An 18,505-nucleotide genomic window follows, 5' to 3' on the forward strand; every position below is an offset into this window, starting at 1 on the left:
GCCGTTAACAGCTATTAAAGAGATTCAACAGAAGCTGGAAGGTGTCTGGGGCTCTGTTCTTGTACCCTGCGGCAGCTGCCCCAGAGCCAGGGCAGGAAGCACACTGTGCGCAGGGTGGCTTCCTGCTTGGAGCCTGGGGGTTAGGATGGGAGGTAGCCTGGGTTCTGAGGAAGTCCCTTGTCCTCATCCCAGGCTCACCTTGGCCTTTGGGATGAGAAAGGGACAGGGCCCCTGACAGGGCCCCCAACAGGCCTGTCACCAAGACAAGGAGTCAAGAGGCCGTTACTGCATTCCCAACGCTTCTGCTTTTATTTGGAAAGGAAGTTGCAACAACAGTGGTTCCAGTTGCTCTTCGTCATTTTTCTCCTCTCCTCCCCCTGTATGTGTATGATTCTGGGGTCTATTTTTAATTAACTTTAGTTAAACACCTGTATGAAAATCACTTGTCAGCTATAATAAAAGGGAAGTCTGAATGAGGCCCTCTGGTTCCATGAAGATCTTTAAAGGGAAAGGGAAGTAAGGCTGGAGAGGGTGTAGGTAAGTTTTAGGATAAGTAAACTTAAAGTGTAAAATATATATCACCATTTTAGAAGCGGGTTTTTGGGTTTGCTTTCTCCCCCTACTTTATTGGGGAGGACTTGCCATTGCTTTTATCAAGTGCTTGCTAGCCATGGATGCCAACTAACTTCTTCGATTGAAGGCCGGAGGAGCATGTCTGGTTCCAGGAGCCGCCTGAGCAAGTCCTGGCATTCTGCCGAGATGCCCAGATGAGTGGGGAAGGACACCCTCTTCTGCTGCTGCCACAGCATCTTGGGGATGTCTGTGTCATCAAAAGGTAGGCTGGCACAGAGCATGACGTACAGGACCACGCCCATGCTCCAGACGTCACCCTTCTTGCTATCGTGGGGAATACCCTGAAGCACCTCTGGGGCGGCATAGGCTGTGCTGCCGCAGAAGGTCTGGCTCAGCTCCCGGCATGATTTGGGCAACACCTTGGCGAAGCCAAAGTCTGTCAGCTTCAGGTTGAAGCCCTGCAACAAAGCGTTCTCGCACTTGAGGTCCCGGTGAGCCACACCACAGCCATGGCAGTAGCGGATGGCCTCGACCATCTGACGGAAGAGGGCCTTGGCCCGGCTCTCGGGCAGTGGCCCCCCATTCAGCACACAGTCAAAGACATCCCCTCCTTCAGCCAGCTCCATCACCAGGTAGATTTTCCCATCAGCAGACTCCAGCGTCTCGTACACTCGGATGATGTTCTTGTGGTCCAGGGTGCGGACAATCTGGAGCTCCCGAGGCAGGAATCTCTGGATAAACTCTACGGAAACAAGGGAAAAGAGATGGAGCATCAAGTGCAGAAGGGCGTAACTCCTCCCTCCTGTCTGCTGCCTTCCAACTTCTGTCTGCCTATCTCCCCACCATGTCTGGGTCTTGTGCCTTGGTTCCCTTTCATAGTCTTTAATGTCTGTCTGCTTGGACACTGCAAAGAATGTTCACCTCTATTGTTTTTGTAGTTAATTACTGAAAGGAACTACTCCCTGTCAGCCTCAGGGACTGTTGTGAGCAGCCTGTGAGACCATGGATATCAAAGTGCTTTTAGACTTTTAGACTATTAGGGACTTTTAGACAAAGCTATTGAATCTCAGTTACGAGGCCTGATTTGCCCACAGCGTGGTGAGCCCGCTCCTCTCACGTCTGCCTCCTGACCCACAGTTCTTTCCATGAGCCCTGTCTTTTCCCCATCTCTGCCTTCGTTGACTCCAGCTCCTGCCCTCTGCTAGCCCTGGCCATGGCCTCGCCAGTCTCTGTTCCCCTCCTGGAATAGGAAAGGCCTAGTGGGCTCCAGCTCTGCTTCTGAGGATCCTTCACCTCCTTCCACTTTAATCTTGGATTTTAGAGGGTGTGATTTTCCTGGACTCCCAGCATCCCTGTGTTCCCCACTGACCTACCCCAGAGCCACAGTCTCTCTTGCTTTCCTTGGTTCCAGACTAAAGGGGAGGAGGGAATGATCCTTCTGACTGGAGGAAGCAGCTACCCACCTCAGCCAGCCCTCGCTTCCTCCAAAGGGGCCCCAGCTCACCTTCTGGCCCTCCCATCTTGTCTATAATTTTAATCGCCACTTTTCTTTGGTGTTTTTTGGAAACTGCTTCTTTGACTTTTGAGTAGGTCCCTTCCCCAATGGTCTTGCCCAGCTGGTACCCATTGTAGAGCAGAAAGTCCTCCATGCTGTCTAGCACCTCCTTCCTTCCTATCACCCTCTCAGCTCATGCTGCCTCTGTGAGGCAGCTCTACTCCACCATTGCCCTTGGCCTGCTCCTTTTCATCCGCAGCCGCCCCCAGCGCTGTAACATTCTCCGTCTGGACACACAAGCCGCGGGTGGTGGGGAGGGAGAGGGTCAGACATTTTAAAACTCTGGCCCAATTGTGATGTAGATGTTGTGTGACTCTTGGCCAAAATGGGCAATGCCCCCTGCCTGCCCTCACCACCACCACCAAACCCAGAACGGGTTAAGTCACGGCTGCGCTCAGCCCCCGCGCCAGGTAGTGAGTCGCAGCCCCGCCTGTGGGGGCCGCTCCGGACGTCTGCGCGCGGCCCGGGATGCCGGGCTCCTTTCTGTGGACACAGCCTCCTGCTCCCCCATCGGGCAGCTGGGGGTCTGCGCGACCCATGGCAAGAGCCCTCCAACTACCGGCTCGCGCCGCGCTAAGTGCCAGGGCGGCGCGAGGTTCCCCGGCGGGAGGAACGGGTTCTATGAGGTCAGCGCGCCACAGCCCGTGTCACAATGCAGCCCTCCCCCTCGACGCCCGGGCCCCGACGCGCCGCAGACACCTGCCAGGCTCCGCCTGGACCGGAGCGTCCTCACGCGGCCAGGGCTCAGGCAGCTGCTTCCAGCCTGGGACCGGCCTCGGCCTCCGGCAGGTAAGGGACGGGCCACGGGGCGGGCGCGGGGAGGGGGCGCCCGGCGGCCCGCGAGCTGCCTGACCGCCACTCCCCGCGCAGAGCGCCCCGGGGCCCGGACATGAGTGCCCAGGAGGCCCCGCAGGGTCGGAGATTCCCCATTGAGGCCGGAGACTCCCCTGGCTTTGCCGCCCCCCGCGAGTCCCAGGACAGCTCGGAGCGGGTAGCTACGGAGCACAACCCGGTCAGGTGAGGCCGGCGCCCCTCCCCGCCGCCCCACCCCGGCCCACTTTCCGTCCCCCGACCGCCCCACCCCCGCCCCACGTAAGGTCCCACATCCACGCCCGAACCTCTGGGACCCCAAGTGCACTCCCCGATGCGTCCCGTACAGGATGAGCCGGCCCCCGCCTCAGCGCCACCTGTCGCGCCCCGCTTTCCCCAGGCCGCTTCGACGCTGCCCCGGCTGCCACTGCCTGACGCTGCTGCACGTGCCCATCGACGTCTACCTGGCCTTGGGCGGGAGCCCCCGGGTCCGCGCCACCTGAGTGCGCCTGTGCACCGCAGCTCCGCTGAGGTCGCGCGCGCCGAGCACGAGACAGTGATGCACATTTTAAAATAAAAGAACGGATGCACATTTTAATAAAGCACAGCATAAACTGTTCTTTCCACTCCGGGCTGGCCGTGTATGCTTATCCCGTCGGATCGGGCTGCCCGCTGCTCCGCCTCATCCAAAGGCATCTTCCCTTCTGCTGCCTCCTCACTTGGACCCAGCCCCAGGGGCCTGCCCTTCCGATTCCGCTTTCTTCTCCCTGGACACCAAGCCCTTCCCCCATTTCTTGCTGGTCATGATCCCTTTCAGGGCCGCCTTTCTGCTCAGGCTCTCTCTGCCCTCATCCATCTCCCCAACACTCTCCTTGGTTCTCCAGTAAAATTAGCATTACTGTGCTGGACTCTGGGGGGCCCAGAGAAGCTTGGGACTGGAGGGGGTGGACAGAGAACTTAACGAGAATGGCCACCCACACCAGGCCCATTTAATTCTCCCAAGATGGAGTTTGGTTTTGCTACCTGCTGTTTTGTGACCCTGGGCACCTCTGGTTTTGTTGAAGGGGTTAGGGGCTGCCCCGTCCCTGTCCATCTTGAGCCTTGGTTTCTCCTAGGACTGGTGGGGCCAGAAGACTGGGGAAGAAGTCGTTTGAAAAACTTCGATTCCTTATTCCTTTTTACAGGTGAGGGAACTGAGCCTTAAGCAACGTGCCTGGGGTCCCCCAGACGACAGGTGATGCTAGCGCACTCCTCAGCGTCCTCAGACTTGAGGCCCCAAAATACATGCATAGGAGGGGCCCATGACAGGAAGGCTGCCTGGAAGCTGAATATTTCCCACTTTCCAATTTTGCTTTAATGAACCTGTATTATTTTAATATTGGAAAAAATGTATGTAACCCAAAGGTCATGTTCAGTCTCCTGTCCCCTGAGATTTAAGTACGATTGACTCAACACCCCTCCTCTAATCCACATGGAGTAGAAGTCTAAGCCTCCCAGAGCACTTCAGATCCCGAGGTCACCAGAAAGGGCCACCCTTTTCAACTTCCACGACTTCCCTCCCAGGCAGTCCCAGATGTAGGAGGCTTATTGAAAGAAGAGAGGATGTTTGTCAAAAAGGATCTACTTGGACTTTAGACTTGACCATTCAGTGCCCCGGTCCTTTAACATCCTGGCTCTTAAAAGCGCCTCCATGCCTTTCTTTCCCCTTCACCAGAATAATCCCTGGCTTCAGGCCATAGTGCTGGCTTCTCTCTCCCTCCCTCCTCTCCCCCTTCACCCTTACCTCCTGGAGACGCCCCCCAACCTCCGCCCCGCCACCGGGACTCTCTGTTCTTCTATTAAGTGAAGTAATCCAGCTGTTTCAATCCCCACCAAACTCCATGCAGGTCCTAGTCTGCTTAACAACCCATTCTGCTGCTCTGCAGAAAAAGGGCCTCCCTGCCAGTAAACAGTACTCACCCTCCTTAGGAGGCCCTTGTAATTTTAGAGAGAAAAAAAACAGCTTCTGTATTGATAAGGTCTCTCCATTGCAAGCAACTGATGTTAGCTTAAGCAAAAAAGGAATTGATTGTTTCAAGTTGCTGGGAAGGATATGTTAGTGATTAAAGGAAGAACTATAGGAACCAGGGCATTCATTGGGCTGGAATCAAGGATTCAACCCCACCAGGACTGTTGCTTTGTTCCTCTCATCCCTGATTATCTCCTCTGGGCAGGGAACATGGCAACATGGCTGCATCAGCTTAGAAATCCCAGGAAGGGGGAATTCCCTGGTGGGCCAGTGGTTAGGACTCTGTGCTCCCAATGCAGGGGGCCCAGGTTCGATCCCTGGTCAGGGAACTAGATCCCGCATGCATGCCACAACTAAGAGTCCACATGCCACAACTAAGAAGACCACATGCTGCAACTAAAGAGTCCACATGCTGCAACTAAAAGATCCCGCATGCCACAACTAAAGATCCCGCATGTCGCAACTAAGACCCGGCACAGCCTAAATTAAAAAAATTAAAAAATTTTAAATATTCCAGGAAGGGAGACCTGCTTTCTCGCAGTCTAGGTATACCTATCCCTGGGAAGGCCAGTGATTGGCCCTTCTTAAATCACATGCACATTCCTTGGGCCAATTACCACTGTCAGGGGGATGGGAGACTACAATTGACCAGGCTGAGCCACAGGTAAGCCTACACTTGAGATGCAAGCACAGCCAGGTGATTGACAGCATCACCAGAAAATAATGGGTAATGATGGAGAAAAAACATTCCAGGAGCAGAGACAGCTTATGTAAAGATCAAGTACCCCGGGAGGAAAAGAAGCCCGAAAAAAAGGGATAGAGAGTGGCAGGGGCCAGTGTAACAACTCAATTTGAAGGCAATGAGGAGCCTTAGAAAGTGTGACCAGGAGTTCTGTGTGACTGGGTTCTCCTTCAGGCTTTGTCCCTGTTTCATTCAATACAAGTCTACCAGCCAGGCCTGTGCAGGACACTGGGGATTCAGCGATGAACCTGACAGACATGGGCCTTGACCCTCATGGAACTCACATGGCCTAGCAATGACCTGCTGGGAGGCAAATCCCTTCCCTCTGGGCCCATTTCCTCACTAGTTTAAAAAAAAAAAAAGCACCAGTGATCTCTATGGACCTTGCCAGCCCACAAATGCTGAATCCTTCCCATTCTTCCTTTCTCTCTTATCTCCCTCACTTCCTTTCTCCAATCTTCTTGACACTCCTTTCCTTTAAAAAAAGATTTACTGGGACTTCCTTGATGGCACAGTGGTTAAAAATCTGCCTGCCAATGTAGGGAACATGGGTTCAATCCCTGACGTGGGAAGGTCCCACATGCCGCAGAGCAACTAAGCCTGTGCGCCACAACTACTGAGCCTGCGCTCTAGAGCCCGTGAGCCACAACTACGGAGTCCACACGCCATAACTACTGAAGCCCGCGCACTCTAGGGCCTGCGTGCCGCAACTACTGAAGCCCATGCACCTAGAGCCCATGCTCCACAACAAGAGAAGCCACCGCAATGAGAAGCCTGCTCACCCCACTCGCCACAACTAGAGAAAGCCAGCACGCAGCAACGAAGATCCAATGCAGCCAAAAAAATTATTTTAATTTTAAAAATAAAATAAAATTTAAAAAGATTTACTAGTGGCCTAGTGGTTAGGATTCCGGGCTTTCACAGCTGTGGCATGGGTTCAATCCCTGGTCAGGGAACTGAGATCCCGCATGCTGTGTGGCGTGGCCAAAAAAGGAAAAAGAAAAACAACAAACAAAAAAGATTTACTGCTACCTCCCATATGCTTGGTTAGTGGGGGATGCAAAGAATACAGACAAACACCTTGCCAGTGGGCCAGACCCTGGGGCTACATAGCTCTAGAATGGCCATGAGCAAGGGGAAAGGGCATTCCAGGTGGAAGGAACACTGTGGACAAAGGCCTTGAGGCAGGAAAGTGGAGGACAATTTCAAGGAACTCAGTTCAATCAACTTTCACCAACACCTACCTGGGCCACACGAGGTGCTGAGAACCCAGGCCTTTATCTGACAGATCCCTTGCCCTTGCAGAGCTCAGGATTCAAGGGATCCAGGGATGAGTTAACAGAAGAGAAGCTGAATCAGGGAGGCCTTGTGTTTGAACTTTGTTCTGTAGGTGACAGGGAGAACGACAGGCTCCAACCTTGGTCACTTCACTCTATTTTTCTTCTCCTTTTCCATCATGTTCTCTGTTGCTTCTTCCTTTTTTCTCCCTGGAAAAGTCACTGGCCTAAACTCTAGTCCTAGATTTGAGTCCTGATTGCCATTTACTAGCTGTGCAAACTTGGGCTACATACTTAGCCTCTCTGAGTCTCTATTTCCAAATCTGTAAAATGGGGCTAATGAAACCTGGTGGAAGCTTTCAGTAAAGTCATGCACCTAGAGCACCAGGCAGGAATGTCGGGCACCACTAGCACTGAGCAAGAGAGGCTGCTGCTGCTCCTACCTTTGGCTTCAAGGGATAGCAGAGAGCCAGCCAGCCGTGTCCCCAGGGGCTGGGTGATGCCCAGCCTTGGAGAGGGTTGGGGAATCTCTCTCGCCTCCCTCTGCCAAGTTCCTGGCAGTCCTGCTCAGGTGCTGAGGAACTTGGTGGGGGGGGTGGGGGGGTGGGGGGGGTGGGGGGGTGGGGGGGGGTCATTTCCAGGGGAATCCCCAGGTTGGAAAGGCAGAACTGCCTCCCTCACCCTAGAGGGTAAAGCTTTCCCCAGACCCCCAGGCAGGACCCCCTCATCCCAGCCTCATTCTCAGCTTGAGGAATGAGGAGGGGCCCAGGGGAAGGAGGATACTTGAATCACTGCCTTCCCTGACTTCTCTCTCAGACACCTTATTAGACAGCCCCTCCCTAAGGGACCCTCTTTTAGAAGGAGGGGGCGAAGTACAGATGGACCCCCCCAGGTTACCATGGAGATGGCAGGGAAAGGGTTGCTATATCTCCATGGCAACAATTGACGTCAGCGCTACCCTTTCCCATCGCTTGATATGAGAAGGGGGCAGCCACCCCAACCACAAGCAAATCCCCCACAAAGCCTCCTCCCTTTACTGAGCCAATCAACCAAGGGGTCGACAGGCTTAATATAGCACAGGAGTTAAAAGCACAGACTCTGATGTCAGTCAAACCTTGGTTCAAATCCTCTTTCTGCATCGTTTTAGCTGTTTGAATTTGAGCAAGTCCCTTAACCATGGAAGTCTAGTATGTACAACAGGGATAGTAAGCTACATGCCTCCGAGGGTTAATGTGAGGACTGCAGGGGATCATGCAGGTAATAGGCAGTGGGCCAGCTCGTGGGAAGTGCACACTGATGTTAGTGACTCTCTAGAGTCCTGGGGACTTGTCAGGGCATTGTGGCTTCTCAGATATAGACTTGAAGCCCCTAAAAGGCCCCCAGAACTCCTAAGGACTGGGCCCTGAGTTTGAGCATTCAGAACTGGGGGGTCTCAAGGTGAAGCCAGAGACAGTGGAGCTTCCAGACTCTGAGGAAACCCCAATGCCACTTTCCCTGCAACCCCATCACATCTGGACCCTGACCCAACTTCCCCTTCCTCCCCCCGCCCGCCTCTTCCTAGGCCTCCTTAGCAGGTATCTAACACTCGGGACTCCATCCGCTCCTCTAGGAGAAAGCAGGGATGAGGGCCGTGGGAAGACTTCAGGCAACCTAACACCAGGTAGATCAGTGGGTTGGACCCCCACAGGAATATGGGTGTCCCAGCTCCCACTGGCCTCTCCTCACCTGCCCTTGGGGTAAGGACATTGGAATCATTCTCACTCCCTCTCTCTTCTCCAATCCCCAGTTCTGGTGCCCACAGTCTATTCTGCTTCAATTCCACCGCACTGCCCTGAATCAGACCCCCATCGCTACTCATCTTGATTACTCCAGTAGCCCCCTAACCGGTCTTGTGCTTCCTTCCCTGCTTGATTCCTCTAGCCCAGAATTATTCTATAAAGACCACAACCCAGCCATGTAATTCTCCTATTTAAATCTCATCAATGGCTTCTTTACATCACTTGTCCAGCCATGTGGACACCCCTGAGTTCTTCACAAAACCTTCTTCCCAGCTTTCAGCACATTGTTCCTTCTTCCTGGAATAGCCTCCTCCCATCCCCCTTACCTCTCAGATCTCCACCAATTGTCACTCCTCAAAGAAGCCTCCTCTGACCACCTGTCCTTCCCCTCCCATAGCACCTGCTTGTCCCACTGTGTACTCATCTCTTCCTTGATCCCTGTTGAATGCCTGTTTACCCCGTTACACTATGGACTCACGGAGGGCAGGGGCTGTGTCATATTCATCCTAACATCCCGGGGCCTAGAATGGAAGGGTTCAGGAGTTGGTAGAATGTCTGCAGATTAGACTAGCTAGTGAATGACTGCTTGATAGGTCTACAGAGAGGCTGAGCACTGAGAGGAGAAGGAATAGCAGAGCCAGCTGGGGGATCTGGGATGGCTTCCCTAAGGAACCGACACTGGAACTGAGATGAGAAGCAGTTACCCAGACAAGGACATGGCGGTGGGAAATATCCCTGGCCCTGGGACTTGTCTGTGCCACGAGTGAACGTGGTGCTGAAGACACGGTGAAGAGGGACATATTCACGTTTTGGAAAGACAACCCTGGCTGCTCTGTGAGAACAGACCACATAAGAGATTGAGAGTAGCAGCGGGGAGATCATTCAGGAGGCTGCTGCAGGCTCCCAGGTGAAAGGCAATGGGGCCTTGGACCAGGTGTTAGCAGTGGAGATGGAGAGAAGCAATTGGATTTTAGATATATCCTGGAGAGGACAGGATTTCCCAACTGCTTGAATATGAAAAGGGAGGGACAGGGAAGACTCTAGAACCAAGCCCAGATTTCCAGTTCAGGCAACCGAGAAAACGGCCAAGCTGGGGAACATGGGAGGAAGGGCAGGTGTGGGGCATGTTTGCTGTGAGGTGAAACATCCAGGGGGACGGGGCCAGGAGATAGGTGTTGGGCAGGGAAGAGAGGCTTGGGCTGAAAGAGAGAAGTGAGTCTCTGACACAGGTGGGCACCAAAGGCATGGGAATGCATGAGATCCCCTGGGACAGACCGTAGAAGGCCCAAGAACACCCATGATTAGGCAGTGAGTGAAGGATGAGAAATTTGCCATGTGGTGGCAACCACACGGTTGCAAATAAATAGCAAAATAATCAAGAGTCCACAGTGTCCAGAAAAACAAGGGCACAAAAGTGTTTCAAATAGGAGGGAGTGTTTGTGTCGAAGTCAGCCACTGCTAAGGGGTCAAATCAGATAAAGACTCACGAGCATCCCTTGGATTTAGCAACAGGGAGGTCAGTGGTGACCTTGACGAGCTGTCCCTGTGGAATGGCGGGGGAGGAAGCCAGACTGCAGGGGTTGGGTGAGGAAGTGGAAACGTGTGTACACAACTCTTTCAAGAATGTTGGCTGTGAAGGGGAGCTGGAGAAGGACCTGGGGTCGAAGGAGGGCTTTCTTCTTTTTCAAACATAGGAAAGACTAGAGCCTGTTTGTTTGCTGCTGGGAAGGAGCCATCAGGGAGGGAGAGCTTGGAAATAGGTATAGGAGGAAGGAATGAGAGGAGGGAAATTCCCCAAGGAGGGAAAAGAGGAGGTGGAATCCCCAAATATGGCCACACAATTGGCGGGGGGCAAGTCAGGGCCGTACAGGGCTCTGGGGGCTCAGAACAGCTGCCCACTCTCCCCAGCAGCCAGCGTGAGTCACTGGGGGGAAATAGCCCAAACAGGCAGTGTGGGAAAGGGAGTGGGGCCAGCATGCTCCTCAGGATCCCCAGAGGGTGGGGCAGCAGGGCCCAGCCTGGGCTCTGAGCCCGGAACCCCATGCCCTGAGCAGGACAAGGGCACAGAGAGGTTGTCTCACCCTTTGTAAGGATGGGCAGAGTAGTAGGAAGCCTGGGTCCTACTACTGGCTTTTCTCTGCCCCTCTCTGAAACTGTTTTCCTTTCTGCAAAAAATGTGGGCTTTTAATTTTTTTTTTTTGGCGGGAGGGTGGGGGGGTGGGGCTGGGGGAGGTGTCAGGGACCCTTTCTAGCTTCCTTCCAGAAATATATGTGTGTTTGAACTTTGCAAACAGTTTCGGGCCTCCTAAGTCTCCACAAACTCATTCCTGGCTTCCAGATAAGAACTCCTGAACTAGAGGTGGCTGAGGAGCCTACTGCTTCTGATATCTAAGAGTGCCCCAGAGCAGGGGAAAGGCTCTTGTAAGGGCCACGGGGGCAGAGGTGGGAGGCTCTTAAGCCCGGGAGCAGTGAGGCCTTTTGAGGTGTGGTTTCTTCCTGAACACACCATCAGGGGTGTGTAAGCAGAAGCTGGAGGCCCCTGGGTGAAATAAGGAAGGGTTTATCCAAACGGCAGCTGACCTTCCTATCCTGGGCCCCCTCTTGCTGCCTCTGCCTGTCCTTGCCTTTCTGTCCCTGGGGGAGGAGGGTCTCAGGGGATCCTCCAGCACTGGTGACCAACCCCCTCCCACTGAAGCAGCGGAAGACAGACCACGGACTAGACCCCGCCAGAGGGGCTGGCGCTGCCCCACCCCGCTCTGCCAGCTGACGCCTCCTGCTAAAAACAGCAGGGCCCGGGGGGACTACGGGTTTTCAGGCCTCCCCCTCCAAGTCCCAGCAGGTATTAAAGAGGCCGAAGCCGGGCCAGGCAGACTGGACACTATGCTATTCACCGAGACTGCCCACTTCGTGGTGAATTTTCTTCTCTCTCGGTGAGGGGGCCCGGGGGAGGGTGCCGGCGCGATGAAGGGCCCCGGGCTGGCAGCTGGGGGGGAGGAGGAGTCCAGATCCTTGGGAAGGCCCCGAGGGGGGGGCCTCCAATCCCCCTCCCCACCCCTCTACATGGGCCAGGAGTGACCCCGACCCTCGCGCCGCCGCGTCTGACACGAGGCGGCCGCCTACTCCCCGCCCGTCGTGCCTCCTGGGGTGACCGCTGCCCGTCTACCCCGCAGGCGCCCCCGGGCCACGCCCCCGCACCGCCTTGACCAGGAGTTGTGTTTCTGGGGCTGCCGGGGCCCGGCCATGCCGGCGCCCGCCGCCCACCGCAGCCTGGGCGACTACTGGCTGAGCCCGCAGCGCCGCCGCCCGCCAGGCGCCGCCTGGCGCTGGCCGGCGCGCAACCTCCTGCTGCTGCTGCCGGGTGCCACCGGGCTGGCGGACGTACCCTCGGCGCGTTGGCCCAGCTGCTACGGCGCGCGCCCGCGCCTCATGTGAGCGCGCGGGGCGGGGCGGAAGCCCTGGGTGGGAGGGGCGGTGCCTACGGCAGGGGAGGGGTCTGTGGGAAGGGGCGGATCCCCAGACGCGAGGGTCGGACAGGGGTTGGATAGGCTGGGCTTGACTGTACCTAGGAGCGGGAGGAGTGGGCGGAACTGGGTGGGAACGGCGGGGCCTGAAGCGGCTGACCACGGAAGGGACTAGGCGAAGCGGACGTAGACCCAGAGGGGGTGGGGAGCCTTGCCGCCGTCCTGTCGGCCCAATTTTCCCTCCCTCCAGGTGGAAGCACCGGTGGCAGAATATTAACTACCAATATCTGGGCAAGAGGAAGAGACATCTAGTTCCCCTGCGCCCGTGAGAGCCGGTGAGGGGCGGGGCCAGAAGAGGGCGCGATCTCGGAGGGGCGGGTCTAGAGGCGGGGCCTGACGGAGGTTGGGGTGGGGAAAGGGTGATACCCGGGCACGAGGCTGGTCCGCCCTGCCTTACAGGCTCGAGGACCCAGAGGAGTTGAGCCGCAGTGAGAGAGGCCCTGCGGGCCGGGCGTGGGTTTCTTCGGGGTTATTCATCCCTGCCCTTCTCAAACCACCGCAAACATTTTTTGGAAAATTGACAGATTCGACTATATTAAAATTTCTGTTCATCAAAAGACAACTAAAGGAGTAAAATAGAGTTCCAAAGAGAGCTCTTCAAACATAATGCCAACTTGGTGCCCCGCGCAGGGAGTGTGGGAACCAGAATAGGTCATGACCTTGGGCACCAACTGGGTCGGTTCCAGGACAGGAGTCACCCCAGCCCCAGGCCTGATGACCAAACTGAATGACCTAAGGGAAGCGGCCTGCTTGAAGGACACTGTCCTGTGTGTGTCTGTGTGTGCTTCATATTTTGGGGCATCTCTGAATGTTTACATCACCTCTGAGCATGGCTCTTTTTCTCTGTGTGTCTGTCTATCCCTGGTCTCTGTGTCCATTTATTTCTTCAACAAATATTTATCAAGGGCCTATTTTAGAGGATTGTGCCAGGTTGATACTCTGAGTCATTGAGTTCACTTTGGTGAAAGGAACAGTTGAAGTCCCTGTCCTCATGGCACTTACATTCTGGTTGGGAAGACCACAATAAAAAGAAGTCAGAGGGGCTTCCCTGGTGGCGCAGTGGTTGAGAATCTGCCTGCCAGTGCAGGGGACACGGGTTCGAGCCCTGGTCTGGGAAGATCCCACATGCCGCGGAGCAACTGGGCCCGTGAGCCACAACTACTGAGCCTGAGCGTCTGGAGCCTGTGCTCCGCAACAAGAGAGGCCGCGATAGTGAGAGGCCCGTGCACCGCGATGAAGAGTGGCCCCCACTCGCCGCAACTGGAGAAAGCCCTCACACAGAAACAAAGACCCGACACAGCCAAAAATAAAAATAATAAATAAATAATAAATAAAAAATTAAAAAAAAAAAAAAAAAGAAGTCAGAGATATGGGGACTTCCCTGGTGGTCCAGTAGGTAAGACTCCGTGCTCCCAATGCAGGGGGCCCAGGTTCGATCCCTGGTCAGGGAACTAGATCCCACATGCATGCTGCAACTAAGAAGCACACATGCGGCAACTGAAAGATCCCGCATGCCACAACGAAGATCCTGCATGCCGCAACTAAGACCCGGTGCAGCCAAAATAAATAAATAAATATTTAAAAGAAAAGAAAAAAAAGAGATAAACAGTGTGCTCTCTTTGAGAAGATCGAGGTGGGCCAGGTGCTACATTATATGGAGTGGGCAAGGACTGTGTCTTGTTCACAGATCTAGAACAGTGCCTGACTCATAACTGGGGCTCACTAAAGATTGCATGAATGAATCGGTTGGCCAAGAGGTCCTGTCTGAGGAGGTAACTCTTAATCAAGGCTTGAAGGATAAGAGATCAGCCACTCCAGACCTGGGAAGAGTGTTCTGGGTGGAGGGAACAGCATGCATATGTCTCGTGGGTGGCCCTTTGCCCCTGGCTGTCTGTCCTGGAATACCCCTTTGGCTATGTCTCTGTTCCTGTCTGTTGTCTCTGTGATCTTGGGAGCCATGGGGCAGGTTTAAACAAGACCCCTCCAGGCTCTCTGGAAGTGAGGTCACTGCTGAGCTCATGCACTCCACTGGCCCACTCTGGCCTAACCAGCCTAGTCTGGACATTCCCCTGGAAGCAATCCCTCCCCTCAGCAGCCTCTGTCCCACGATCTCTGGCTCCTTCCCAGGATAGCATCCTGCAGTCTGGAAGGAAGTCCTTCGTCCTGTGTAACCACAGTCCCTGCTGGGGCAACCGCAGCCCTTTCCTCTCATTCTGCCTCATGGGCCAAGAGGAGGAGATGGGCTGGCCTTGCGGCAGCAGATCCTGCCTGGACAGAGAGCCCAATAAAGACCTGACAGAGTGGAGGTGACAACCCCTCTGCAGCCCCAGGGAGGTGAACCTCAGAGGGAAAGAGACCATCACTCATCTTAGGAGCCTCTGCCACATCCATTATTTCATTTAATCCTTCAATATCCCATTTTTTAGATGGAAACTCAGGCAGATCCAGAAAGGAAAACATGGCAGAACTGGGACCAGAACCCAGGTCTCTTGATAGAATAGTTATAATCCTAACAACTCATATTTATTCCACATTTACTTTCAGCCAGTTATTATGCTAACACTTCGCAGGCCTCATCACAACCCTTTGAGGTGGGTACCATTGTTATTCCCATTATTCTCAGATAAGGAGACTGATCAGGGCTCAGAGCCATTAAATGACTTGCCCGAGGACACCCAGCGAGTTCACAGCAGAGCTGGACGAGACCCCAGACAGTCTAGGGTGCTCAGCTACACAACCTGTGCCCCAGGTCCCAGAGGAGTGTCATGGATGTCTGTTTTCCAGGGATTTGAGAAGACAGGCTTCAGGTTCATCTCATCATGGTCCCGAGGCTAACTTGTGCCAAGCCAGGATGAGCAGGAAGATGGCCTGGGAACACTGCACAGTCCTGTGTCCCCTCTCAGTGGATGAAGATTGTCCACCTTTGCCCTATCCCCTGGCGTCTCCATGTTTCCGCCCTCCACTGCTCGAATAAAGCAGCGTTCACTGCTCTCTGGCTCTCCCTACTTTGGGGGATGATGATCTCTGTTCTCCCCATCCACACACACTGAGTTAGACTGAACCCACAGGGCTGGGAGGGCCTCTGTAGCCACCCCTGAATGTCCCACTGCACCCATGACCACCCCCCATGGGGTAGACTGGGTGAACCCGACTTGTTCCTGCTCCCCAGACTCTCACAGGCCATAGAAAGAGAAAGGCAGAGACATACGCCAGCTCAGTAAAGTGCCACAGAGGGTGACATTAGTTTGTTTGGGGCACAGTGACTCCTCTGTAAGATCAAGAAAGCCTTTTGGAGGGGTACCTTGAGCTGAATCTTGACAGATGGGCAGGCCCTACACAGGGAGTAGCAATCCAAGAAGAACTGGCAGCATGGAGAAAGGCTTGGTGATTTGCAGCCTGAAATGGTATCATCAAAGCGGTCATCCTGCTGAGAGAACCGTGAGACTGGCAGCCAGGTGGGCTCTGCCTAAGATGAAGCTAGCTGGGCCTGCAGCTTCAAAGACCTTGAAGGCCAGGCCAAGGAGGTGGACATTCTCCAAGAGGAAGTAGGGAGCCATGGACAGGTTTAAAGCAAGGGAGGGACATGGTCCCATCGTGGCATCTCTAAGCCTAGAGCCCTCCCAGGGTCTCAGAGTCCACTCTGGTGGGCAACAAGTGGTCTCTGGCCCTCAACTAGGTCCAAGGCCCTGAGCACCTGTCCCTGTGTTCCCCTTTACACACTCTCGCAGGTCCTACCTGGGACTGAGGCTGGGAGTGGATCCCGCTCATGCCTCCCTGCAGGGGTTCGGCAGAGGGTGCCAATGGCTAAAGGAAGGAGTCTTCGGGTGTCCACCCTGACTCACGCACACTGTGGTCAACAGCAGCCCCCTCCCCACTCCGTAAGACCCACTTATGACTCCTCCCCTGCCCTGTTGGGAGGGGTCTCAGTCACATAAACAGGTGACTGCAGGGCAGCTGCCCCCACTCTCCACACCCAGCGGACCCCTAGAGCCGTCTCCCTTCCTCCTCTAGCCCCTCTTCCCTCCACATGGAACCTCGCCCCCATCTCTGGTTCTCTCCGCTCCCTGAATGTCTCTGCACTTCATCTCCTCTGCCCTCTGCCCTTGCCTAGTTCAGGCCACCTTTGCCATTGTCTGGACCAGTCTGATCAACTCTTCCCTGGTTTATCTCGCCTCCAACTCTGTCCTTTCTAATCTGTGTCCTGAGCCTGCTTTTCTGTGTCTTGTAGGTCCCTGTGGGACATCCGGGGTGATCTCCAAGGGCAGCCAGAGTTCTGGAGAGATCTGGGCTGGAGATAGAGATTTCATAACGGTCAGCATATAGATTCTCTCATAAATACACATAGAAAAGGATAGAGGAGAGGGACTTCCCTGATGGTCCAGTGGTTAAGACTCTGCACTCCCAATGCAGGGGGCACGGGTTTGACCCCTGGTCAGGGAACTAAGATCCCACATGGCACGGCCAAAAAAAAAAAAAGATAGAGGAGAGAGTGACAGAGACAGACAGACAGACACACACACACACACACACACACACACACACACATACACACAGGGGGATGTTCTCTTTTTCTCTCCAACACACATTTCATTCCAGATGCATAGATCCTAATGACATTCCAAAGGCACCTCAACTCAACCTGTCCAAAGCTGACCTCTCCTTTTCCATGGTGCCCTGCTGCTCCTCCCTAGGCCTTCTGTGTATGGCTTGGCACCTCCTTCCACCCATTTCCCAAGCCAGACCCTCAGGCGCCATCCTCGGTCCTTCCTCCTCACTCCCGACATCCGTAGTCCTTTGCTAAGACCTGTCACTTCTGCCCCCTGGACCCCTCCTATACCTCTCCCCCTCTGTCTTCCTCCACCTTCAGCAGCATCTGACATGGCAGATCACGCATTCCTTCTGGAAGCCATTTCCTCCCTCAGCCTTCAGGACACCCCTGCTCCTGGTTCTCTTCCTTTCTCTGCCCACGAGCTGAATCCCCCTGCTGGTCCCCCACCCAGAGTCTCAAAGTTGGAGAGCCCCCGGCACTGTCTTCTTGAGCTGCTCCTCTCGGTGGATCCCATCCAGTCCTGTGGCTTCAAATTTGGTAGGCCGGACTTCCCTGGTGTCACAGTGGTTAAGAATCCGCCTGCCAATGCAGGGGACACGGGTTCAAGCCCTGGTCCGGGAAGATGCCGCGGAGCAACTAAGCCCGTGTGCCACAACTGCTGAGTCTGTGCTCTAGAGACCGCGAGCCACAACTACTGAAGCCTGTGCGCCTAGAGCCCATGCTCCGCAACAAGAGAAACCACCACGATGAGAAGCCCACTCACTGCAACAAAGAGTAGCCCCCACTCTCTGCAACTATAGAAAGCCGGCACGCAGCAACAAAGACCCAAAGCAGCCAAAAATAAATAAATAAATAAATAAATAAATAAATTTATTTAAAAAAAAATTCGGGGAGGCCTCCAAGCTCGCCTCTGAAGTCCAGGCTCATAGATCGATTAACTGCCAGCCTGGTGTCTCCACGGGGACCCTCATAGTCATCTCAAACTTAAGCTCCAAGGCTACACTCGCAGTCCCGAGCACTGAGGATAGAGTCTAGCTCAGGAAATGTTGGTGTTGGCTGACTCTCCCTTCTCTCTTTAGTGCAGGTTCCCCATCATCACTTGCCTGGATTATTTCAACAACCCATCTTGTTTCCCTGCTGCATAGCAGGGAAGAAGGACAATGCTACATGAATGCAGGAAGGAGAACGGCGTACAGCTTGGGGAAAAGCCCAGAGTGCGCTATGGGGAATCAGACAGGGAGGACCTTAAATATAAGGCACAGACTTTGTCCTGAGGGCAGTAGGGAGCCATGGAAAGGTTTAAAGCCAAGGGGGATATGCTTGATTCTACATTTCTGTCACTCTTTCATTCATTCCTTCACTCATTTACTCCATCAGTCAACAGATATTTATTGAGCACCCTCTACTGGAAAGTGACCCTGAGGCAGAAAACAGCTAGAGGGGCTAGACTTGTGCAGAAAGACAGGTGAGAAAGCTGATGAAATGGCCCAGGTCCAGGTGAGAAGGGCCAGTTATGGAGGTGGAGACAGGGGATGATGAGCTGACGGGGGTGGCCTGGTGATGCAGCCCAGGTTCCTGGTTTGGGAAACCGAGTGGTGGGAACCCTAAGCCCAGAGGTGTGGAGCGGGTGGTGGGAGAGCCATCCCTTCCTCCTGGGGAATCTGGAAAGTCCTCAGGAGTGGTTTAAGAGAA

The 18,505-nt window shown here is 54.5% G+C and overlaps 3 protein-coding genes across 6 annotated transcripts; 2 read left to right on the top strand and 1 right to left on the bottom strand.

Moving 5' to 3' along the window:
- Positions 1-115: 115 nt before the first annotated feature.
- TSSK3 (testis specific serine kinase 3) lies at positions 116-2,257 on the bottom strand. Its single transcript, XM_082380774.1, has 2 exons — positions 2,078-2,257; positions 116-1,315 (listed from the first exon to the last, which is right to left on the bottom strand). Exons 1-2 carry the CDS (start codon positions 2,220-2,222, stop codon positions 654-656), a joined length of 807 nt encoding a protein of 268 aa, XP_082236900.1. The 5' UTR covers positions 2,223-2,257; the 3' UTR covers positions 116-653.
- A 180-nt stretch (positions 2,258-2,437) lies between these two features.
- Positions 2,438-3,564, top strand: FAM229A (family with sequence similarity 229 member A). The gene is made up of 3 exons (XM_082346194.1): positions 2,438-2,917; positions 2,999-3,145; positions 3,339-3,564. The coding sequence occupies exons 1-3, from the start codon at positions 2,781-2,783 to the stop codon at positions 3,439-3,441; spliced, it is 387 nt and encodes a 128-aa protein (XP_082202320.1). The 5' UTR covers positions 2,438-2,780; the 3' UTR covers positions 3,442-3,564.
- A 6,725-nt stretch (positions 3,565-10,289) lies between these two features.
- Positions 10,290-17,698, top strand: LOC309607529 (uncharacterized protein). Of its 4 annotated transcripts, XR_014232435.1 has the most exons (5): positions 10,290-10,503; positions 11,439-11,673; positions 11,914-12,171; positions 12,455-12,539; positions 15,049-17,698. XR_014232435.1 is itself a non-coding variant. In XM_082346154.1 (4 exons), exons 1-3 carry the CDS (start codon positions 11,624-11,626, stop codon positions 12,531-12,533), a joined length of 387 nt encoding a protein of 128 aa, XP_082202280.1. In that variant the 5' UTR covers positions 11,107-11,623; the 3' UTR covers positions 12,534-12,539; positions 13,686-13,922. The 4 variants fall into 4 exon arrangements, 3 of the variants coding, with proteins under 3 accessions (XP_082202280.1, XP_082202279.1, XP_082202278.1); XM_082346154.1 differs by lacking the exons at positions 10,290-10,503; positions 15,049-17,698 and adding an exon at positions 13,686-13,922 and having other exon boundaries at positions 11,107-11,673; XM_082346153.1 differs by lacking the exons at positions 10,290-10,503; positions 15,049-17,698 and adding an exon at positions 13,952-14,354 and having other exon boundaries at positions 11,108-11,673.
- Positions 17,699-18,505: the final 807 nt, after the last annotated feature.

Source organism: Balaenoptera borealis (genome assembly GCF_965194805.1).
Source record: "Balaenoptera borealis genome assembly, chromosome: 1".
Taxonomy (NCBI): Eukaryota; Metazoa; Chordata; class Mammalia; order Artiodactyla; family Balaenopteridae; genus Balaenoptera; species Balaenoptera borealis.